Source organism: Lissotriton vulgaris, unplaced genomic scaffold (genome assembly GCF_964263255.1).
Source record: "Lissotriton vulgaris unplaced genomic scaffold, aLisVul1.2 SCAFFOLD_490, whole genome shotgun sequence".
Taxonomy (NCBI): Eukaryota; Metazoa; Chordata; class Amphibia; order Caudata; family Salamandridae; genus Lissotriton; species Lissotriton vulgaris.
This window is the reverse complement of record NW_028240828.1, coordinates 364,329-389,663: the sequence shown is the minus strand read 5'-3', so window position 1 is coordinate 389,663 and position 25,335 is coordinate 364,329. Positions and strand designations below refer to the sequence as shown.

Sequence of the window (25,335 nt, the reverse complement as noted above, 5' to 3'; positions counted from 1 at the left end):
ACGGAGTCGTTGCCGGATCCGTCGACGTCGGTCCGCATGGAATGGTCGAGGCGCAGGGCACAACGCCTCCTGGAGGAGAAGGAGTATATGGACTCCGATGTTGAGGAAGGAGAGTTTCAAGATCAGGGGGATTGTTTTGAGGACCTCCAAAGTGCAAGTGGCCTGGAGCTTCCTCCTGAGTGGGGTTTGCCATCCGTTTCGGATACTCCATCTAAGGACATAGCACCCTATCATGTTGTTATTAGGAAGTCTGCAGATTTGCTAGGCTTGACCTTGCCCACAGTTGAGTACAAGCCCAACATCCTTACAGAAGTTTTGCATTCGCCTTCTTCTGTTGTGGAGCCTACACTCCCTTTTACGGATGCATTGACTGAGCCTATAAAGGAGGTATGGAAGAGACCTCTGACTGCGCCTGCGGTTTCCAGGTCGGTGGCAAGGCGTTACAGGGTGGCCCCTGATGACCCTGAATTTCTTTCCTCGCATCCTGCACCGGAAAGTCTGGTGGTGCAGGCCGCCTGTTCCAGCAGGGCTGCGGGCTCTTTCCCTCAGGTGCCTGCAGACAAGGACTCTAAGAAATTGGACCAGTCTGCTAAAAAGATTTTCTCCTCGGGTAGCATGGCCTTGAAATCCACCAATGCTACTTGCCTATTGGGAAGGTATGTTCATGCGTTAATGGACTCTGTGAAAGAACTTTCATCTAAGCTTCCAGAGGAAGATAGGAAGAGGAGGTCGGGGATTCCTGTATTCCCGTATCTGGACGACTGGCTGATCAAAGCAGAGTCGCCCGAGAAGGTGCTTCATCACCTGCAAGAGACATCGCAGCTGTTGTTCAGGTTGGGTTTTTCGATAAACGTGCCCAAATCTCACCTTGTGCCCTCCCAGCGCAACCGGTTCATAGGTGCGGTACTGGACACTACTGTATGTCGTGCATTCCCTCCACCTCAAAGGATTCGCGACATTCAGGAAATGATTCCTTTATTTCACAATGGAGCGGTTGTTCCGGTCCTGAAGGTCCTTCGCCTGCTCGGTCTGATGGCTTCTTGCATTCTCCTGGTCAACCATGCACGCTGGCACATGAGGGCACTCCAGTGGTACCTCCGCAGGCAGTGGTATCAGCACAACGGAGATCTCGGGGAGTCAGTGAAGATCTCCAGAGAAACTGCAGCGGATCTGTCTTGGTGGGGCGTGGAAGGCAATCTGTCACAAGGAAAGCCTTTTCATCTACCTCCATCGGTGGCCACGGTGATAACGGATGCATCCACTCTAGGGTGGGGTGCTCATCTGGGGGATCTGGAGGTCAAGGGTCTTTGGTCTCCGGAGGAAAGGTTACTTCACATCAACCTTCTAGAATTGCGGGCCATACGTCTGGCGCTCAAGGCCTTCCTCCCTTCCCTTCGCGGTCGGTCGGTCAAGGTCCTGACGGACAACACGACCGCGATGTGGTACATCAACAAGCAGGGAGGAGTAGGGTCGCAGTGTCTCTGCAGAGAGGCTCTGCGTCTCTGGTCCTGGGTTCAGGACCACCAGATTTGTCTGATGGCAAATCATCTGGCCGGAGTCCTGAACGTACGTGCGGACGTTCTCAGTCGGCAGTTCTCTGCCGACCACGAGTGGAGGCTTCACCCGGAGGTTGTTCGCAACATCTTTCAGATGTGGGGGACTCCTCGGGTGGATCTGTTCGCCACTTGCGAGAATGCTCACTGCCCGTCATTCTGCAGTCTCCAGTATCCGATGCAAGGAGCATTGGGGGACGCGTTTCTGTTGAGCTGGGGAGGTCAGCTCCTTTATGCGTTTCCTCCCATACCCTTGATTCCTCGGGTTCTGAGGAAGATTCGCCAAGACCGGGCCCAAGTCATATTGGTCGCCCCGGATTGGCCAAGAAGGGTGTGGTACACAGATCTTCTCCACCTCTCCTCTCACCCGCCGCTCCGTCTCCCTCTCAATGCAGACCTCCTCTCTCAGATGGAGGGGCAGGTTCTACACCCCCACCTCCAGACATTACACCTTCATGCCTGGAGATTGAACGGGGCAATCTGAATTCTTTCTCTCTCCCTCACGATGTGGTGGATGTCATTCTTTCTGCCAGGCGCGACTCCACCAAGTCCATCTATTTGTATAGGTGGTCTAAGTTTGTATCTTGGTGTAGGGAGAGGGATGTTGACCCGTTAAAGGCTCATTTGTCTGATATCTTGTTGTTTGCTCTTTCTCTGGCACGGCAAGGGTTTGCTGTTGCCACTGTCAAAGGTTACCTTTCGGCCTTATCGGCATTTCTCTGTTTGCCGGATCAGCCCTCTCTTTTTAAATCTCCTGTGGTATTGAGGTTTTTGAAGGGACTCACTAATAGGTTCCCTCCTTCTCCCTTCATTGTGCCTCATTGGGACTTGAATCTTGTGTTAACCTATCTGATGGGTTCGCCGTTTGAACCCTTACACAAGTGTCCAATGAGGCTTCTTTCTTTTAAGACGGTCTTCTTGGTTGCAATTACCTCGGCAAGGAGGGTAAGTGAGCTTCAGGCTCTTAGTTCCAAGCCCCCGTTTTTGTCCATCCATGCTGAAAGAATGGTTCTCAGGACCAGGGCTGCTTTTCTGCCTAAGGTGGTTACTCCCTTCCACCTAGGTCAATCCATTACCCTTCCTACCTTTTATCCTCCCCCACACCCTTCCAAGGAGGAGGAGAGGCTTCATCGCCTGGACCCGAAGAGAGCGGTTAGTTTCTATCTTGATAGGACTAAAGACTATCGTATAGACGATCAGCTCTTCGCTGGTTTTGCTGGCTGCAAGAAGGGCAGAGCGGTGCACAAGCGCACACTTTCCAGATGGATTATCCTGTGCATCAAGATTTGCTACTCTCTGGCGGGTAAGGACCCTCCTGAGGGTATTAGAGCTCATTCAACTAGAGCAAAGTCTGCAACATCTGCTTTGTCTAGAGGTGTTCCTGTTGAGGACATTTGCAGGGCCGCGACTTGGGCCTCCCTCCACACTTTTGCGAAGCACTACTGCTTGGATGCTGAGGTGAGGAGGGACGGCCACTTCGCGCGCTCTGTACTCCAGGATTTCCTGGTATAGCAGAGTGGTCACCCTCCTCCGGGAGTGGGGACTGCTGTTGGACTCTATTCACAAGGTGAGGAATCCACACGGCAGATATATCTATCAGAAGAACAAGTTACTTACCTTCGGTAACGCTTTTTCTGGTAGATACAATATCTGCCTGTGGATTCCTCACTGACCCACCCGCCTCCCCGTTGTCCACTCTGCTATACCTGGGTTTATGTGCAAATGTAATTATGTTTTTGTATATCTGAATTTGTATAGTTTTGCACTTTCATTGCTTTTAATTTGCATGTACTGTGTACATTGTGTATATATATATATATATGTACTCGTTGGTCCGTCCGGGTGCCTCGAAGGCACGGAAAAAAGGGCGGAACTGACGTCATCACGCCGACGTGGGCCTTATATGGAGTCGGTAATGTCAGACGGAGTCGCGCGCGATGCCGTGCTCCTATGACGTCGTCCACGCCGGCGTGCTACGAAGAATTTTTCGAACGTTGATGGCGCAAGGGGGATATTCACAAGGTGAGGAATCCACAGGCAAATATTGTATCTACCAGAAAAAGCGTTACCGAAGGTAAGTAACTTGTTCTTCTGACTGTTCCAGGTTGGGGGCTTGCCTTTCCTCTCGTTCCCTCCCTCCCTTTTGGTTACTAAGGGTCCTGGGGCCTCTGCTAACCTCTGATTTGGGGTCACCTAGTCGTGCCTTGCCCTTTGCCCCTTGGGGAGTTGTCGCACTCTGTGCTAGGGTTGCCTTGGAGGTTGTGGTTCCCTGTTTGTCTTGGAACTGGTGCCCCATCGTTATTCTTGGTTGGGCTCATGGCCCTGCTACATGTTGTTGTGACATTTTGCTTGTGTCCCTTGTCTCAAGGGGGTCTGTCTACATGCTGGCAGGGTGGCTGCTCAGGGCTGCGCTCTGTTCTTTCTTCTTCCCTGCCTTTGGGTACTGCAGGGTTGACACTGGTCCTTATGGTGTTTTGTCACCATTCCTTTTTCCAATTTTTCGGCTCTTTCGCACACAGTTCCCTTACTCCCACAGTTGTCTGATGGCTTCGCGTTGTGGTGCGCAAAAGTTCTCCCAAGAAAACGGACGTATGCGTACCGGGGTGAGACTTGTGTGACCTCGCTAACATCACGTAAGCGGGCGACGCATGATGCCGGCGCGCAGGGATGCTGGGCAAAAAGTTGCCAGGTCCAGTCTCACGCCTGGGTATAATTCTGCGTGAAGGAATCTGTGGCTAGAATCGTCTCTACCAGATACATCATTACCGAAGGTAAGTAATTCGTACTTCTAGTTTGCCACCAAGATCCAGGTCGGTCCCTGTGTCATCGATGCTGGAATCTACGCCACAGGTGCCAGAGAATGACCCTACTCTTGTTGTCCTTTTTCAGTCCAAGCTAAAACCATCTCGGGTGAGGTCTCATCTTGTCACCATACTAATGCACGTAGCTCCAGTTCATTCTGATTCCGACAGAACCATACCTTTATCTTGGATCCGGATCACCGCCCTCCAAAAAGTTTCGGTTTGGACAATGACCAGAGCCAACCTCCCTTTGGAGATGATAATGGTGAAGAGAGGGTGTATTTTCCCCAACATTACAAGGATGACAATCTAGATCTTGACTTACAGGAGGCCAGTGCGTTGGACACTCTTTGTGATCTCATCCTGGGCCACCTACAGAAGAGTGCCTTCTTGCCCCGGGTGATGAGATGCGCGGTGGAGGTTTTAGACATGCAGTTGCCTACCATGCAGGTCAAAACCAATGTTCTAAAAGACGTTTTACAACCTGACAAACTTAATCAGAGCCTTAACTCCCATTTAATAAGACCATGACTGGCACCTGGAATAAGCCTTGTTCTTATCCTCCAGTAAACAGGCAGGTACCCATTGGCCACAGACCGTTGGCAGTCAGCCCTTGTATTCTGACCTACCATGTTGGGAGGTACGACTTTGGTATCTATACAAAGGATGAGGAACCCTCAATTTAGGGTATCCATCAGAAGTACAAGTTACTTATCTCCAGTAACACTCTTTTGGGTGAATATTCTATCTAACTACAGATTCCTCACTGCCCTTCCTCATTCCTGTTCTCTGTTATGATCTCCTTTCCAATATCAAAAGGTCCTTAAATTGGAATCTTCACACTGGTATAGCTGATTATAGCTGGACTTCACACCTCTGGGCGCAAACAGAGTCCAGAAAGAAACTGACATCAGCAATCAGGATTGACGCTTATGTGACCCAGCTCGTCCCTTACATAACAGAGCAACGTTAGTGCCAAGTCATATGAAACCAACTACTGTTGCACAGGAGCATTCCTGTTAAATCTTCAAATCCAGTGTGGCGCCTGGGTATATTATGAAGGTGAAGAATCTGGAGTTGACCTAGTTTTAGGACACCCCCGTGCCGCACGGCCACCAGCTGCTGCGTGTGCCTTCCCTGCCTGACTGCCTGACTGCCTCGCTGCCCCGGCTGCCGCCGCGTGACCATGCCCCCTGCCTTCGAGCGGCGTGGTCCGTGCTCGCCTGACCTGCAGGCTCCGGGGCGCCGCTTCTCGCCCTGTGCCCCTGTTGTTATTGTTGTAATTGTTTTGTATTTTTTCTTTCTGTAGTGCCTGTTTTCCTGTTTAAAAGCTGCCCTTCGTCTTCCCTCCCCGCTCCCGGCTTCCCGCCACCGCCGCTAACCCCGCCCCTTTTTTCCTTCTGTACCCTCCCCGCTCCCGCCTCCCAGCTGCTCCGCCCCCCCGCGCACTTCGCCATATATGGCGACCGTGCATACGCGCAGCGGTCACGCGCAGCGGGCGCGCCGATTGTGCGCCGAAGGCGCGCCAAAGGTAAGCCCGTCTGCGCCCGTCAGTGCCTGGACCGCGCCCAGTGCCAGGACCCCTGGCCCTCGAGGACTCCGGCCCACCCGCCTGACGTACACCGCCGCCACCCTCACCGCACTCAACACCGGCCGAATCCCAGGATGCTACCGAGCCATCCCACGACGCACCCACGGACCCTTCAGCTGCCACGCCTGCAAGTTCACCTGCATCCGGACCTGCCCTGCACCAGAACCTGCTAAGCCGAACACCAGCAGCAACCACCTCAAGTGCATTCTGCTCAACACCCGCTCCATCCACAGACACGCCATCGAACTCTGGAACCTCTTCGACACCACAGCCCCTGACGTTGCCTTCCTCACGGAGACCTGGATGAACGCCTCTTCAGCGCCCGACATCGCCATCGCCATCCCAGAGGGCTACAAGATCACCCGGAGGGACCGCACCGCCAACCAGATGGGAGGAGGCATCGCCGTCATCCACAGGAACACCATCCGCATCACGACCAGCACCGACGACACCCTGAAAACCGCTGAACACCTACACTTCCAGATCCGCACCGACCCGAAGACCACCCTCAGAGGCACCCTGATCTACCGACCCCCGGAACCACGCACACAATTCAGCGAGGACATCGCCGACTTCGTCAGCCCGCATGCCCTCCCCTCCGCTGACTACATCCTCCTGGGGGACCTCAACTTCCACCTGGAGAACAACAACGACCGCAACACCATCACCCTGCTCGACAACCTCGCCAACCTTGGACTCAAGCAGCTGGTGTCCACCCCCACCCACCTCGCCGGACACACACTCGACGCCGTCTTCTCATTCAGCAAAGACATCGCCTTCAGCCACGCCACAGAACTCCACTGGACGGACCACAGCTGTGTCCACTTCACCTTCAAAAGAACGACGATCCACCACCACCAGCAACAGGTTGCCCGAAGAAGCTGGAACAAGATCACAGCCGACCAGCTCGCCGCTTCCCTGAGCCAGCACCCTCCTGCCAGCTCAGCGAACCCTAGCCAGGCCGCCGACAACCTCTCGAAGTGGATCAGCAACTGCGCGGACGAACTCGCCCCTCTGAGGACCCCGCCCCGCAGACCCGGCAGCAAGAAAGCCCCATGGTTCACCGACGAACTCAAGAGCTCCAAGAAGAACTGCCGAGCCCTCGAGAAAGTCTGGAGAAGGGAACCAACACCGGACAACATGACCACCCTCAAGCTCGCCTCCCGGAAGCACCACCAACTGATCCGCGCCGCCAAGAAAACTGCATTCAAGGACCGGCTGGACAACAACGCACACAACTGCACGGAACTCTTCAACATCGTGAAAGAGCTCTCCAACCCCAACGCCGGAAACAACGACATCACCCCATCGCAAGACCTCTGCAACTCCCTCGCCTCCTACTTCCACAACAAGATCGCAGACATACACAACAGCTTCAGCATTCAACCGACGAACGCCACGACCGCAGCAACGCCGCCCACCACCACCCTCCGCGCCTGGACTCCGATCAGCACCGAAGACACCGTCCGCATGATGAACTCCGTCCACTCCGGATCACCAACCGACTCCTGCCCTCACCACGTCTTCAACATGGCCGACGCTGTCATCGCACCCCACCTGCGGGACATTATCAACACCTCCTTCGACACCGCCACCTTCCCTGAGAGCTGGAAGCACGCCGAACTCAGCGCTCTTCTCAAGAAACCCACAGCGGACCCCACCCAACTCAAGAATTACCGCCCCATCTCGCTCCTCCCGTTTCCAGCCAAAGTCATCGAGAAGACCGTCAACAAACAGCTGGCCGCCTTCCTCGAGACAAATGGATCCCTCGACCCCTCACAGTCTGGCTTCCGAGCCAACCACAGCACCGAGACCGCCCTCATCGCTGCCACCGACGACATCCGAGCCCTGATGGACAACGGAGATACAGCGGCCCTCATCCTCCTAGACCTCTCCGCGGCATTCGACACGGTCTGCCACCGCACCCTAGTGCAGCGCCTCAGCAACGTCGGAATCCAGGAGAAGGCACTGGAGTGGATCATCTCCTTCCTCGACGGAAGAACACAGAGAGTCCGCCTACCACCGTACAAGTCAGAGGCCACCGAAGTCATCTGCGGCATCCCTCAAGGATCCTCGCTGAGCCCCACCCTCTTCAACGTCTACATGAGCCCCCTCGCGGCCATCGCATGCCAACACAACCTCAACATAATCTCCTACGCCGACGACACCCAGCTGATCCTCTCCCTGACCAACGACCCCGCCGCCGCCAGAGCCAATCTGCACGAAGGGATGAAAGATGTAGCCGAGTGGATGACGACCAGCCGCCTGAAACTGAACTCAGACAAGACGGAGGTCCTCATCCTGGGCTCCTCGCCCTCCGCCTGGGACGACTCCTGGTGGCCCCCTGCCCTGGGCACCGCACCCAAACCGACGGACCACGCACGCAACCTGGGCTTCATCCTGGACTCCTCCCTCTCCATGACCAGGCAAGTCAACGCCGTCTCCTCGTCGTGCTTCAACATCCTACGCATGCTACGGAAGATCTTCTGGTGGATCCCCACCGAGACCAGGAAGACCGTCACCCAGGCCCTCGTCACCAGCCGACTGGACTACGGCAACGCCCTCTACGCCGGTACCACCGCCAAGCTCCAGAAGAGACTCCAGCGGATCCAGAACGCCTCAGCCAGACTCATCCTCGACATCCCACGAAACAGCCACATCTCCGGACATCTGAGAGACCTGCATTGGCTCCCCGTCAACAAAAGAATCACCTTCCTTCTCCTCACCCACGCACACAAAGCCCTTCACGATCAAGGCCCGAGCTACCTCAACAACCGAATCAACTTCTACGCTCCCAAACGCCACCTCCGATCAGCCAGCCACGCCCTCGCCGCCGTCCCCCGCATCCGAAGAGCGACAACAGGAGGAAGGTCCTTCTACCTGGCCGCCAAGACCTGGAACTCCCTCCCTCCCGACCTGCGCCTGACCCAAGACCACCTCTCCTTCAGGGAGAAGCTCAAGACCTGGCTGTTCGAGCAGTAACGCCCCCCCCCCAAGCGCCTTGAGACCCTACGGGTAAGTAGTGCGCTCTATAAATGTCTTTGATTGATTGATTGATTGAGTTCGATAGACTATCCACCTGCATGAGCTGTACCAAAGGTAACTAACATGTAAATTATCTACATTATCTATTATCAATTTACCCTACCTAAATTGCAAAAAATGCCAATTGTTTTAATTGAGAGAAAAAAGGTAATTTCAGTGGTTAGGAGTCATAAAGCAGAAGTCTTGGACACCAGCTGAAATATTTTTTTTATAATGGGGAATGACCAAATCCTGGTTCGAGGACCAGACCTTAAAGAAATGTGGCTTGGCGATACTTGAGGACTGTTCAGAGAGAGGCTTAAATAAATCAGCTTTTTAACAGGAAGGAAAGGAAGAAGACGTCTTTAAGGAGTGACATGCGTTTCTCTTTGTAATCCAAAGGTCAGGAGAATGGGGGAGGGGGGTTCTGAATCATTTGTAATTTCTCACTATGTTTTTACTAGCTTAAACAAAAAGACTGTTGAAATAGTCAAGCCTGGAAATTATCAGCAAATAAGACTTACTTCAAACATTATTGCTGAAGCAAAATAGATTTTTGTTAATGTATTTTGAGTAGAAAGAAACAGATTGGTACAACCTTGTTTACCCGAGAGTTGAGCAAAAGCAGATTGTCACTGTGTAAACACAAATTCTTTACTGTTGTACTGGGAGTTGGAGGAGGTCCCAGCTCAGCTGACCACCAACTAGAGGTCCATTCCATTTAGGATTTTCCAATCACAAGCATCTTGGTCTTGTCCAAGTTAAGTTTAGAACGTTGTTATGCATCCACGCGTTCACCGTTGAGAGACAACATCTGAAATGTTCTTGTTTGTATTCCATAGTCAGTCCAGATAAATTAAATGTTATCTAGGTATATCATGAAGATGTAGCCAAAAGGACGTGTCCGCTGAGCCACACAGATATTTAAAAGTGTATGGCTCAAGGAAGAACCCTGCTGTACTCTACAATTTTTCTCTGGTTTGCCTCTGAAAAGGAGGGTGCTATTTTCACCAGTTGTTTCCACTGTTTCTGTTCTTCAAAGATAGAATGAGAGCTAATTTTATGTCAGATCTCTAAAATCCATCCTACTAACCCTAGTAAATATTACCCTGTGAGGCATAGTGTATAGGTCGGCAAATAGATCTCAAAGAAACAAGGCTGCACAGTCGGTGGGTGCGCTATCCGGTGAAGCATGCCTGCAATTATAACACGGGCCTACTCTATGCGATAGGAAGCTATAAAACCTGATTGTACATGGTCAAGAATAGCTTATGTTTTTTAAGAACCTTGATGAAACATGGAAGCAGTGAAATGTGCCTGTAATTAGTAGATATGTTGGGGGTATACCGTTCTGAAGTAAACAAAGTGATTAGTGGAGTACTTTAAGCGTTCTTGTGGCCACCACACCATCTAAGACAGGAGCCAGCCAAATGCAAATCAGTCTTGGTCCTACTCCAGTAAGAACAGTCCAGCGCCAACTACCAGGCTAGGTCCCCTCTAAACACGAAGATAAGCAACCTCAGATAATTTTGATCTATTTGGGCCTTTTCAGTAAGTGCCAGCTGGAGTCCTAAAACATAGTCAGCACCGGCCCATTTTTCGGCATAATTATTGCATATAGGACTTCAAACTGATGTAAACAAAAAAGTGATGGGTGGAATGCTTGAATTCATCGCAACCACTGGTAATGACTCTGGGCTACATTCTAGTCCGTGTTTCTTAGGTAATTACATTGTGTGATATAACGCCCTAAGTGACCATGAGTATGGGGGTATAGCTTTAGTAGTAAGGTTCAATTATTCCTGTGTCTGGAGTGCCCTCAATATTCCTGGGTGTGAAAGTGCCTTGTTCAGGGTCTCTGTCAGCCCTGAATTTACGCTCTCCGGGATGGTCGTTTATCGTCCGCCCGGCAGCAATCTGGTGTTTAGAAATGCTTTCCCCGACATTGTTGGCCCTTTGGTCGCAGACTGTGCCAACTTTACCATCATAGGTGACTTGAATCTGCACTTCGACACCCTCTCAGGTCTAACAGTGCGTTCCATCTCCTCTGACCTAGAGGCCTTTCAACTTCCCCAGTTGGTCTCCCAGCCTACTCGGGGGGGCATATTTTAGATCCCTTGTTTACCAATCTGCCGGGGACTAAAATTACCTCCATCCTGCCGGTGGAATGGACAGACCACTTCTTGGTGTCCTTCCTTTGCCCTGTCTCAGCCACCCCTTCCATGTCCTCGGCTAGACGGGTTCAGAAGAGGGCCTGGAAGAAACTTAGGTTAGAAGACTTTCATCATCTTCTACTAGAGGAGCCGCTGGGTCCTTTGACGGATGTAGAAAAGGGGTATGACCTCTTCTGTTCCTGGATTACTAGGGCCTTGGACTCTCTGATACCCATTGTATCGACTAAAATCAACTCTAGAGAGTCGAGTCCCTGGTACGACGGCGCCCTTCGGGCTCTGAAGGGTGCCTGTAGACGGGCTGAGAGGGCCTGGAGGAAGACCTATGGGGCTGATTTAAAAGCTGCATATGCCAGGTCCGTCAAGCTCTACCATCGGGCTATTTGTCAAGCTCGAGCGGCTTTTTATGCTGCAGAATTCCGGAACAGTACTAAACCGTCGAAAGCCATTTTCAAAGCCGTAAAAGATCTCATGGCAAAGCGGCCTACCTCTACGACTGTAAGCTCTCTTTCCCACTGTGAATCCCTTGCCTCGTATTTCCTGGGGAAAGTCCAAGCCATCTATCGGACATTCCCTAGCATGGGGTCCGGTTGGGAAAGCACCAGCGGGACCCACTATCAGACTTCTCTGCTTGTCTTCCCCCCCCCCCCCCCCCCCCCCTCACCTTGGACGGGTTTGACAAACTTGCGTTGCAAGTCAAATCTGGATCTCCATCCGATCCAGTAAGGCCTGCTCTCTTTCGAGATCAGGCTTTTATGGGACGTGCAGCTGTATGTTCCCTTGTCAACCTTTCCTTGGAAACGGGAGTGGTCCCAGCTAAGTGGAAGCAAGCTGTGGTGTCCCCAATCATCAAAAAGCCCTCCCTGGACCCGTCCAAGCCCGAAAGCTATCGCCCCATCTCGTTGCTACCCTGGCCAGCCAAGATTACAGAGGCCCATGTCAATCTGGCCCTGTCTGAACATCTTGTACGGACCAATGCCCTCGATCCCACACAAAACGGATTTCGTGCCGGTCACAGCACAGAGACCGCGTTACTTGTGATGGTGGAACATCTCCGTGCAAGGTTGGATGCTGGTCAAACGGCGGTGCTTATATTATTAGACCTTAGCGCCGCCTTTGACACGGTAGACCACAGCATCCTCCTGCATCGGCTCGAGGAGACTGGCATTGGCGGCCAGGTATTGCAATGGTTCCGCTCCTTTCTAGACGACCGCTCCTTCTGTGTTGCCATCCCTCCCTTCAAGTCCAATTTCCAACCGCTGGCCATGGGGGTCCCGCAAGGGTCCTCGCTGAGTCCCACGTTGTTCAACCTTTACGTGAGACCGCTGGCTGATGTCGCTAGGCAGTGGGGCCTAACTCTGGTCTCATATGCCGACGACACACAGCTGGCGGTTACTCTCAGCGGGGATGCGGAGATCGAGGCCCTCAGGTTCCAGTCTGGACTGAAGGAGGTGGCTAGCTGGTTGACAGGCAACTGTCTTCAGCTAAATGCCACAAAAACGGAGGTGATGGTTGTCGGTAAGGGAGTGGAGTTGTGGGGTGACCAATGGTGGCCCTCAGAGCTAGGACCCACTCCGACCCCGGTATCGGAGGTAAAAAACCTGGGGGTCTGGCTGGATGCGGGCCTCTCCTTTGTAGGGCACACCAAAAAAACTGCGGCCTGTTGTTTTGGACTGCTGAGGGGCTTGAGACCTGTTCTCAAGTTCTTTGACGCCCCGACCAGGCAGCTGGTGATCCAGGCAACTATCATCTCCCGCCTGGATTATGCCAGCTCTCTTCTGGCCGGGGCCAACCAGGCAGAGTTAACCCGTCTGCAGCGGGTACAGAATGCTGCGGCGAGGGCGATTGTCGGACTGCCCAGATTCAGCCCGGTGGCAGGTGTCCTTCGTTCCCTACATTGGCTCCCTGTAAGGAAGCGCATCCTCTTTAAGGTTCTGTGCCTTGCCTTTAAGATTCTGAGAGGTATAGGCCCGGAAATCTTATCTAGTTGTCTCTCCTTTTACGTTCCCACCCGTACCCTCCGTTCCCTGGGCCTGGCCCTTGCTGTGGTCCCCAAATTCAGGCTCAGTCGCATGGGAGGCCGCTCGTTCAGTGTAAAGGCCGCTGCAGCATGGAACTCCCTTCCTGTTGAAATCCGTCTGATGGGAGGATCTCTTGACTTTCCGGAGGGCCATAAAAACATTCCTGTTTTAGCTGCTTTTATGTTTTTCACTTTCCTGTTGTGTTATGCTCTACCTTGTCTCTGCGCCGGGACGCTCCTTGGCTGGAGTATCTGTGCGCATAATAAATCAACATAACATAACATATGCCCAGACAGGTTTCCCTTGCTTACCGTGCCACAGAATCCAAATTGTACCTCGTTGATGAGCCCTAATAAGGCAGAAACCCATTGGGGTTGCGTGTGTTCCCCTCTGGACGGCGCCTCGCCCGGCAGTTCGGGATAGACTTTTCCCATGAGGGCCATGCTCACTACTTATTTGAATATGGTGGGCCTCTGTCTAGAGTGGCACAGTGGGTGGAAAACAATGGGTTTGAATGCTGCCTGGAATGATTCTCGGTGGTCTAGACTGTTTTCATGCACTCCTCTTGTGTATTCAACATGGAATTGACGACCTTAGTGGTTTTATCTGCACTTCTGTACTTGTTCCAGGGCCTCCTTGCTTGCACACATATTTAAGACTTTATCAGTGTATTTTTCTTTTAAATTCACGGAGGACGTTGTGACGCGTTACTCTTGTTTTTCGGTGGTGAGGCATAAATGCTGCAACAACATTAAAATCAAACATGAAAATACCATCAAAGTGAGATGTGCTTTTATTTTATTGATCTGCATAACCCTGCTGAATTATACTTACAATGTGTGTCTTCTTACAGATTGGTTTCTACAATGCAGTTGCCATTCCCTGCTACACAACCCTCACACAGATCTTTCCTCCTGCACGGCCTCTCCTCCAGGCATGCAGGTAAGCATCGGCGACTCTTCCCACCTCACAATTTGTGTTTACATTTCTATTTCGGGACTGGTTCCATGTTGTGTGCTCAAAGACACCACAGCGCTGTAACACCCGAGTCTGATCCACGTAGACTACAGGAAATGTAATTAAAATTCTACATATGCTTTTCTTCTGCATATGTAAATTTCTTTTGTGTAGTTTTCTGTAATTTCATTAAAGCTCCCATTTTCCTTGAAAATTAGCTTTGTTTACTGATTACTACAAAAAACATATTGAGAAATGTATTCGGACCTTCTTGTGAGGAAATTATGACTAGGGTTTTGCACAATTTTTGTATTTGGTTTTGCGTAATTGCTCAAAATTTCAGAAACTGATATGCATTTACGCGTAATTGTAAGAAGGGCAACCATATTTTGCACTATATTTGAGCACAAAATGCTTCCTTGCGTGACAATCCATTTAAACAAAGCACCACAGACAATCAGTCACATTCTGTTATCTCTAAACTTTGTTTTGCTGTAAATTTGTACAGCAATTGGTGCATAGTTATGTAAAGTGGTGTCATATTGGGAATTTTGCTTAACAATTGTAACGTAATCTAAATTTCAGTTTGGCATAGTTCTGGCAATCCCCATGACGCATGTGAACCAATCCAGATGTTTCTGGTGAAATAACGCTCAAGAAGTACAAATAAAATACAAGGTTAAAAAGAATGTTTTTCCGAATAATAAGGAAAGTTGGCCTACCCATGACGATGTTTGAATTTGATGCACTTGTGCACTCGGTAGAGCATTTGGGCCAGAACAAGACTGGCCTATTCATGGGTGTGTTAGAATGTGGTGCTTGTGGCAGGAATGGAAAAACGGTGCATTGATGCTCTATACATTGTGACAGAGACTTCTAGCCGTGGATTCCTCACTTTTTTAATATTCCCCAGGCGCCAGACTGGATACTTTTCATTAGTACTCTGCGCTCCAGTAGTTGACACTGTGTGGCTTTGCACCCACACAGTTCCGCACCGGGAATGATGTGCAGAGTATATGTAGGTATCACTCCTGATCATTAACATCAGTTCCTTTCTTTCCCTGCCTCCTTGCACAGATCTGCATCTTCCTCTCGTCTCTCAAAGACCCTTTACCTCAATATTTTTTCTAAATCTCCAACAGTGTGTACAGGAGGATCCCCCTAAAAGAACCAGGTTTTAAGCTCTGTAGTGAGAGTTGCAAACAAATGTCTGTAACAGATCATCTTCAGGCCTGCAGAGATTGCATGTATTAAACCGGAGGGCCATCTAGGACTGCGAGATGAAACTTTAAATCACCAAGCACAATAAGATTCCTTGCCGAGACCATTCTAAATCCAGATCCAAGGTTTGGTCCCAGTCCGGTTCCTGCTCCAGGAGTCAATAAAGCCAATCTTGCGAGTCTTTGTTATGATCCAAGTCATCCAATAGGTCTAAAATGAAGCATTAAAAAATCATAACTTACATTCGTCTCATCAGGCGTAGGGGTGGCACCATGGCTCTAGATCTCGCTCCCGGGGACAACCGACTTTCTCCAGTATTAGGGGTGTCTTTCATAGATTCACATGCCTGAATCATTCCCCGCTGTCGGAGTGGGAGTCCCACAGTACATAAAAAAGCAATAATATGCCATAATACATATAGCAAATATCAGAAGTACCAAACCAAGGAAGTAAAGTAGCACCAGCTACAGTAGAAAAAACCTTCACACTCGTGACTATCCTAGTCATTATGTGTTAGTCCAAACTGCAGCCAATCAGGCGACAGCCCCCACCAGAATGTTCTCCCAAGAGGCTCAGGCTCTCAGATTTTCTACCGCACGTCGTGTGAAGGAAGTCTCCCTGAGCTCTGCTCAGTTTTCTTCAAGATTAGTTAGTTTCTTCAAGTTTTTCAGATGTCTACTTCTAAATCCCTGTTCAGGGCCTGTGATTCTTGTGGGAAGCTTAGGCTATTCAAAGAAGATCCCCACAAAAAATGTTTATATTGCCTTTATCCTGACCATAAGGCAAAAGGAGTGCAAGATCTGCCGGACCTTCCCCCCCTAAGACCATCAAGGACAGAGAAGGACGACTGCTGTTGTGGCTTAACAGACTCAAGGACAAGGAGGACCCTTTGTCTGAGGTAGGAAGCATTGCCTCTGGTTCTTCACTAATTTCCATTAAGAGGAAGGCTGAAACTGAAGTTTCATCTCCAAGGGCGAAGGTGGCAAAGAAGTCCCAATCCTCTCTGGATTCTTCTGGGCCTAGTGTTTCAAAAAAGACTCTTCCACCTGTTAAGATGGATAGTACGCCCTCTAAGAAGTTTGGGAAATCTGCAGTTCCCAAGAAATCTTCACAGTCTGTGCCTCCTCAGTTGCCATCTTTGACAATTTCAACGTCAAAAAAGGATTGTGTTTCCTCTCATGTGGCCACGTCTACCACCTGCACGATGACTTTCTCCTCACCTAAGCCAGCTCTAGTGATGTCTTCGGCCTCATCGCCTACGCTGGTCCATGTGCAGATCAGGCCTATCTCGTCGTCGAATATAGTCCCGTCGATGATGGCTAAGGTACCGTCGACGAGCTCCTCGTCTACGAATCTAATGTCGACGGTTGGCTCCCCGTCGACGATGAAAATTATGCCGTCGACGATGCTCTCGTCGACGAAGCTCTCGCCGACGACGTTGCCGTCGACGATGTTGCCGTCGACGATGAAATCCACGTCGACGAAGCTACCGTCGACGACCTTGATGACGTCCCCGTCGACGAAGTTATCGTCGACGAAGATATCATCTAAAAAGTCGTCGTCGACGAAGATAGATCAATCGTCGACGATGGTACCGTCGACGAAGCAAAAAATTCAGCAGCAAAAAGCAGGTTCATCGGCGACGGAGTAATTCCAGCGACGCCACCACTGTCAAGCTGCACTGCCTTACAAGTCTGGTCAGCACAGCCATCTGGGATACCGTTGCCATCACCTGCAACTACAGCTACGCTGTTAAAGAAACTAAGCTTTTGGATTCTGATAAGGAAAGATCCTATGAGGATGAGAACTTTGGATCGGCCAGAAGTCCGTCTGACCTCCAAATTAAGATTCAAGGCGGTGATACGGAGGAAGATATGCAGGAAACGGAGCCCTTATCACATGAGGACAGGCCTGCTCCCGGCATGCAAATGCCTGAGGAATTGTTTCGCAATCTACAATACATGCTCAGCGACTACTATAGGCGTTTTCCACCTTCAGAGTCAGGTGACTCTCATGTATCTACGCCAAGACCTAAAACAGCGACGCCGCTTTCAAAGCAGGCACAGCCAGTTGTTTCTGTGACCTTGGAGGAAGGACGTCCAGCATTGTCTGCGTCACAAGTCACAGCTCCTCAAACAGAGGATGAAGAGTACTCAGATGAGGAGCAGGAAGAAGGAGAATTAGACAATAGGTCAGAATCGTCGGAGTATGAGGATTACAATCCAAACACACCTTCTCCGGTAGAGCTTACAACATCAGAGTCACCTCCTATGGACATTGCCTCATTCCACAAGATCATTGATAGAGCAACAAGGAGGTTCCTGATAACTATGGAGTCAAAACAAGAAGACTGCTTCTTGTATGACTTCAAGTCTTCGCCACAGAAACAGAGTTGGACCATTCCAATCATAGATTTCATATGGAAGGAAGGACTGAAGATCATGTCCAAACCAAATTCTTTGCCAGCAGTGCTCCAGAGAGTGGATAAAAAATATAGGGCGCCAAATGCATCTCCAGCGTGCCTCATTGGACAAGCGAAAGCAGACTCTGTGGTAGCGCAGGCAGCGCAAAAGAGATCTACTAACCGAACATCTCAGGTCTCTGTTCCGCCAGATAAAGCTGGGAGACGTCTAGATTCAATCGGGAAAAAAGTTTCTACAATTGTAGCTACAACTATTAGAGCCGCTAACTCTCTAGCCATATTAGGGAGATACAATAGGCAGATGTGGTCGGACATCTCGCCGTATGTGGACAAACTTCCCGAGCCAGATCGGGCTGAAGCAAAGAAGATCCTTCAGGAAGGAGAGTGCGTCTCATCTGAGATGATTGATGCTGCAGTGGACGTTGCTGCCACAGGTTTTCGTCAGCTAGCGGGTGCAGCTGTTCTCAGGAGGCAAGAATGGTTGAAGGCAACATCCTTTCGACAGGAGGTCCAAACAAGGATTATAGATATGGCATATGATGGAGAGTATTTATTTGGAAAGCATGTAGACGATGCTCTGGAAGCCATCAAGAAGGATACTGAGACAGCACGTTCGCCTGGCACTTTACAATACAGGAAGTCTTCCTTTCGTGGAGCAAGAGGAAGAGGGAATTTCTCTAATAGAGGAGGCTATAACCAACAGCGCTCCTATACTTCCGCCCAGGGAAACCAAAGATACCAGCCATATCGTCAACAGACTTACGGACAGAGAAAAGGAAATTTTTCTCAGTCTCGAGGAAAATCCAACTATCGCGGAAGAGACAATAAAAAGTGAGAAACGCATCCTGCCGCCACTTTGTCCCAAATTGGAGGAAAAATATCCCAAAATTACTTAAATTGGTCCAAGATTACCACAGACAAATGGGTTCTGGATGTGGTAGCCAGAGGTCACATTTTGGAATTCGTAAAGACTCCTCCAAACTACCCCCCCAAGGGGACCACCTCCAGCACATCTCAAGGAGCTGTTTACCCAGATCAACACTATGATTCGAAAAGGAGCAATAGAAAGGGTACCATTATCAAAAAGGAAAAGGCTTCTACTCAAGATTTTTCCTTATTCTCAAGAAGTCGGGGGAATGGCGACCCATCCTCGGCCTGCGTGCCCTCAACAAATTCCTAAAAAAAAACTGTCATTCAGGATGCTGACACTTCAAGAACTCCTCCATTTTCTTTCGGCGGGAGAGTATATGGCAACACTCGACCTTCAGGATGCATACTTCCATGTTCCAATTTTTCCCAGGCACCGGAAGTTTCTAAGGTTCAGAGTGGCTGGCAGGGACTTCCAGTTCAAAGTTCTTCCCTTTGGACTGCGCTCAGCCCCCAGAGTGTTCACAAAGATACTGGCTCCGGTGGCAGCCCACCTTCGGTTGCAGTCAATACAGATATATCCATATCTAGACGATTGCCTTATCAACGCCAGTTCTTTCAACATGGTAAAAACTCACATTCAAAAAACTCTGTCACTGATGCAAAGCCTGGGTTTCTCAGTGAACTTCGAGAAATCACACCTAACGCCAGCAAGGAGAAAGACTTTCATAGGAGCGACACTGGACACCAAGCTCGCCCAAGTATTTATCTCAAAGGAGAGATAGGAAAAGATACAGCGGCTGGCTGCTGCACTGTTGTTAAAAAGGTGCGTTTCAGTACGCATGTTCAAGTCCTTCATAGGGATGATTTCTTCCTGTATTATTCTCACCCCCAACTGTCGTCTTCGGATGAGGCCCTTGCAAGAGGAGCTCAGTCGCCAGTGGATACAGGTGTCGGGGTCCTTCGAGGACATCCTAAAAATAACACCACGAATGCGAGAAGCGATCCAATGGTGGAGTCAATGTTGCAACATACAAGTGGGATGCTCTTTCCTCACGGAAGTGCCTAGGTTCATAGTGACGACAGACGCTTCAATGACAGGCTGGTGTGCACACCTCCAAGGCATGACGGTCAGCGGGAAATGGGACAAAATCCAAATGAAATGGCACATAAACAGGCTAGAATTGCACGCCATCTTTCTAGCCCTCAAGTCCTTTCAGGCGGCCCTAGAAGGTGCCACAGTCTGGGTTCGGACAGACAACACCACCTGCATGCATTACCTAAACAAGCAGGGAGGCACAAGATCAGCCCGGCTGTCGCACCAGGCACAAGAGATTTGGAGTTGGGCCCTGACTCACAGTATCCATCAAGAAGATGAAGAAGCAACCATGCCGGTTGATACTGATTGCTCCACGATGGCCCCGGCAATACTGGTTCACCGAGCTGCTCCTTCTCTCGGAATGCAACCCTATCCAACTTCCTCGCATTCCGAATACTCGCTCTACCCACAAGGGCTGGGTGTACCATCCGGACCCGAACTCGCTGAAATTGGCGACTTGGCTCCTCAGCACATGGAATTTGCACACTTAAACATTCAGCAGGATTGCCAGGAGGTACTGGCGAAGGCCAGAGCTCCATCTACGATCAAGACCTACAAACTTAAGTGGAGGCGTTTCTGTGCATGGTGCCAGTCTAATGGTCTTCATCCCATTCATGCCAAGCCAGAGCAAATTCTACCCTTCTTTTTGCACTTGGCCAGATTGGGTTTGGCGCATTCTACTCTTAAGGTCTTCCTGGCTGCCATTTCCAGATTTCGTCAGGATGGATCAAATTCTTTGTTTTCCGTGCGGATTATACAGCAATTTTTCAAAGGATTATTTCGTATGTTTCCGCCTGTGCGGAAACCTCCTCCTACATTGCATCTGAATGTCGTACTAACTCAGCTCATGCGTCACCCTTTCGAGCCGATCCATAAGGTGGACCTGAAATTTTTAACATGGAAAGTGTCATTGTTACTGGCTTTAACATCTGCTAGAAGAGTTAGCGATATTCAGGCATTCACATCTAGATAGCCTTTCATCCAATTTACCACTGAATCGGTAGTACTACGTACTAATCCAACGTACATGCCAAAAGTGCCTTTGGATTTTCATCTGAATGAGCCGGTTGTCCTCAAGACATTCTTTCCAACCCCACAGTCTCCGGCTGAACGAGCACTGCATTCGTTGGATATTAGGAGATGCCTCAAGTTTTACCTATCAAGAACCTCTGCCATCCGCAAGACAGGCCAGCTGTTCGTGGCTTATGGACGGCAGCGCCAGGGCTGTGCAGTTTCAAAACAGACCATTGCTAGATGGGTCTCCTCTACAATTGGACTTTGTCATCAGCAGGCCGGTAGACCCTTACAGGCCTTGCCAAGAGCACATTCTACAAGGGCGGTTAGCTCTTCCACTGCCCTTTATGCTGGTGTGCCTCTTCGACAGATCTGCAGAGCTGCTACGTGGTCTAGCAGGCACACCTTTACTAGACACTACTGTCTAGATTCAGCAGACGACGCAGATGCTTCGGTTGGAAGAGCAGTGCTGCGCAATCTTTTCAAATAAGGTGAGCCTCTGTTTCCACCTCCTCCTCTATGCTCTTTAGACGTTATTTCAGATGTTGATGATTATTGTTATACATGTATACTGTATATATATATTTGATACTCTGACGTCTACGAGCATTATGCTAGGAGTTCTGCTTATAATTCTGATTCAGGCATGTGAATCTATGAAAGACACCCCTAATACTGGAGAAGAAAATTAGTTACTTACCTGTAAACAGGTGGTTCTCCAGTATTGGTGTCTTTCATAGATTCACATGCAACCCGCCCGCCTCCCCCCAGAGACTCACTCAGGCATTATGGGGTTTCACTCCTGTGCGAGAAAATCTGAGAGCCTGAGCCTCTGGGGAGAACATTCTGGTGGGTGCTGTCGCCTGATTGGCTGCAGTTTGGACTAACACATAATGACTAGGATAGTCACGAGTGTGAAGGTTTTTTCTACTGTAGCTGGTGCTACTTTACTTCCTGGTTTGGTACTTCTGATATTTGCTATATATATTATGGCATATTATTGCTTTTTTATGTACCGTGGGACTCCCACTCCGACGACGGGGAATGATTCAGGCATGTGAATCTATGAAAGACACCAATACTGGAGAACCACCTGTTTACAGGTAAGTAACTAATGTTCTTAGCGGTGATTCCGCGCCACTGATTCCATTACAGCGAACATTTTGCTACCTTCTGCCACTCGGCAACAGATCGGTGCATTCTGTGCAGCAATGCTCCATTTCTTTGGCTCCCGACTGACTTGTTATGTTATGTTATGTTATGTTAGTGCTATTTGTATCGCGCACGGCTGCTCCAGCGAAGGAGCGTCCCGGCGCAAACCTTCAGGCCAAAAGGAACCAAGATGCCTTCCACCTGAAGTACCGCTGACAGGTTCACCCTCGGCAGCAGTTGGGCCTCAAGGTCTGTTACAGCACCTCTGGCCCTTCTCTGGACCCCACCTTCAGCGCTGAGGTACGCACCAGTACTTGGGACTTCAACTCTGTTACCTAATCCATTGACACCGGACAAGGAGCTTCCCATATTCCTGTCTAATTCCGAGATGGTGTTGGTCCAACCTTCATTAATTCAGCGCTCGGCTACAGTTCCTTAGATCAGACTGCAAACTCTCCAAGCACAGCACACCTTACATTCCCTTTTTGGCACAGACTGATGATTATGATCTGCCTGATGAGTTCGCTCAACCTATCAAGCTGATACTTGGTATAATGACTTGCAGGAGACTAGTGGCCTTGATACCTCTGAAACCCCACCCCCTGGACCAGCCACATGAGAGCCCACTTCCTTCATCATGGTAGTCCGGATGGTTGCTGAAGTCCTTGAACTACAACTCCCCACCTTGGAGGGAAAGATTAACTTACTGGCCAAAGTTCTGCAGCCAGAGCAAACCTCTTCAAGGTACCTCCTGTAATTTAATGAAGCCTTTACCGACACCTTAATGGTGCATGGGTCAAACCTTGCTGTGGCATATTACAGACAACCGCCAGATTTGGTGATACCCTTGTCCTGCACTGGGTGATCCCTCTTTTCTCTCTCGGCACCCTTCACCTGAAAATCTAGTGGTGTAAGCTTCTGCAAGTAAGGCCAATCCCAACATGTGCCCAACTCCCCAGACAGTGTCAAAAGGTGTTGAAACCTTTGGCAAACTAATATTTTCATTCATCAGCTTAGTTCTCAGGTCAGTAAATGATAACTGTCTGCTGAGAAGCATTCCATGCCCTTTGTAGCTCGGTGAAGCAAGTCCTCCCAGGTGTCCCTGAAGATCTCAGACATGTCTTTGCCCATGCTATTCAGAATGGCAGGCCTGCTGCTGAGGCCACGATTTGTTGTGGCTTGTAAACCGCAGATTCAATCAGGTGGACCATCGACACCAGTGTTGCCATTTGTCGCCACACCTGGTTGTGGTCAACCTGTTTTCAGGCAGTGTCCACTCTTCCTTCATTAGCATGCGGTTCGATGGGACTCACCAATTTGGGGCAAGACAGAATCTGCTTTCGAGTGGTTCAGGGAGAGCAGGGCCACAACTCGTTCCTTGGCCTTATCTGCTCCCACCTCTCAAGCTGCGTAAACTCTACTGATCCTTTTCCGGTTTTGGCAGAGGTACCCCCATACCACTAGCAAATAAAATCCAAGCATGACGCCAAACAGTTTCGCAGGTGTGGTGCCCACTGCCTCCGTGGCTAAAGTTCACGGGCTGCCCAGTCCACTGTAGGCCCTTTAGCCCCACATGAAAAATCCCTTTACCATGTCCTTAGCGGAGCATGGCCACCTTGTGAGAGGCCGGTTCCGAAACAAATGCTTGCCAGTATTGCAGGCCATAGCATCAGACAGGTAGGCCCTGCAAATTTTCGGAAGGGTTATACTCTCCCCTTTTTTTCTCCACCTTCCACCCTCTCCCCAACAACTGACAGAGGACCATCTTTCCATTTTGCATTAGGGAGTGCAAGCTCCTTTGGCCAGAGGGCTATCAAAAGGATGCTTTCACAAAGCACAATTGTCTGGATAGTTCAAGTTCGTCGAGAAAGGCGTTTTACCTGCTGAGTTGTACAGGACTTCCTGGCTTTAGTCCATTCTCAGCTCACCTCCAGTTAGGTACTGCTTTGGTATCCATGCCGTCTAAAGGTGAGGTGTCTGCAGCTAGTAGTCTCTATCAGAAGAACAAGTTACTTGCCTTTAGTAAAGCAGACTCTGGTAGAGGCACTGTCTAGCCACAGATTCCTCAATGACCCTTCCATCCTCCCTGTTCTGTGATTGGACTCTACCCGTTCATAAGATTCAAAGTTTAAGAATCTGCTTAATGGTCATGACAATTTGCTTTTGCGGCTCTGTGTCTGGAGGTGCGGATAATCTCTGAAAGCAACTGACATCAGCATGTTGTTTCCAGAACGGCCTTGGTGTGCTGCAAAGCTTCACCTACCGGCGCTCAGCGGTACTGCTGACAATATTTTGGATCCAGTATAGACGCCTGGGAAATTTTCAAAAGGTGAGGAATCTACTGCTAGGTAAAGTCTGCACCAGAAGGCTTTACTGTAAATAAATAACTTTTTCAATAAAGCCACAAACATTACCCTTGCTGGTGTTTATCTGAATGGCTTTTGTATACGGCAAAGTGATTATTTTACAGTATCCACGTAAAAATAATAGAATTTCTGAAATCATAGGCAACTTTCTGATCATATCAGAATAGATTGCACCTGTTCTTGAAAGTAACATTTCCAGATTTTCATGTGCCGAGCGAAAAATATGTAAAAGGGTCTATGTTAAAAAAAAAAAAACTATACCCACGTTTCCCATTAAAGTACTATCCACGGCTCACTAAACTATGCAGAGTGACAACAGTTTAATTCTATCCAAACACCACGACAACCACTTTTAATCTGGTCATGAAGAAACGCGGGTCTGTAAGAGGGTGTGTCACTTTGAAAGAGGTTAAGGGATCACACAAATCGTAGAAGTGCACTACATGCCCCATCACACCGTTTAAAAGATGTGTTTATCACTCCCATTTGAAGCTTTTATTATTAACATGTAATCGTGTCAGTAGCTTAAAAGTGCAAGACAATTATTAGGTTATTGTAGTGTGCTTGCACACTTGTGATGATTTCATGGTGTTCTCTTCCAGGGGATCCTCATTAATAGTCATAAGCACTGAATATTCCCGCCCATGCGCAGGGACCCCGGAAGTAATAAATAAAATATGAAACCATGTATATATACAGCTCTATATATATATATATATATATATATATCTATATATATATATATATATATATATATATATATAGATATATATATATATATACATATATCATTTTTTCATACATCAATGCAGCCCCTATAAGGGAGGCTAAACAATGTAACAATAAATAACTGCTTTTGCATTAACATACTTTAGAATATAGACCACAGAAGAGCAATTATTACTTGAACTCCATTTAATGAGTAGACTTAATATAATATGCAAAAGAGCAGGCATTGTTAGCCTACCCGCTGCATTGAAAACAAACAATATAGAAAATGAAAGCAATTCTAACACAAAAAACTGGTACCTTGCCTTTAAGGCAGCCATGACCTCCAGCTTCCCATCATGCCTCAG

At 49.3% G+C, this 25,335-nt stretch overlaps 1 protein-coding gene across 1 annotated transcript in view; it reads left to right on the top strand.

The window, feature by feature from the left end:
- LOC147672520 (cAMP and cAMP-inhibited cGMP 3',5'-cyclic phosphodiesterase 10A-like) overlaps window positions 1-25,335 on the top strand; it is a 909,783-nt gene that overhangs the window by 851,589 nt on the left and 32,859 nt on the right. Inside the window, exon 20 of the mRNA XM_086947973.1 lies at window positions 14,015-14,103. Coding sequence (XP_086804099.1) covers window positions 14,015-14,103 — 89 coding nt within the window. The remainder of the gene's footprint in view (window positions 1-14,014; window positions 14,104-25,335) is intronic.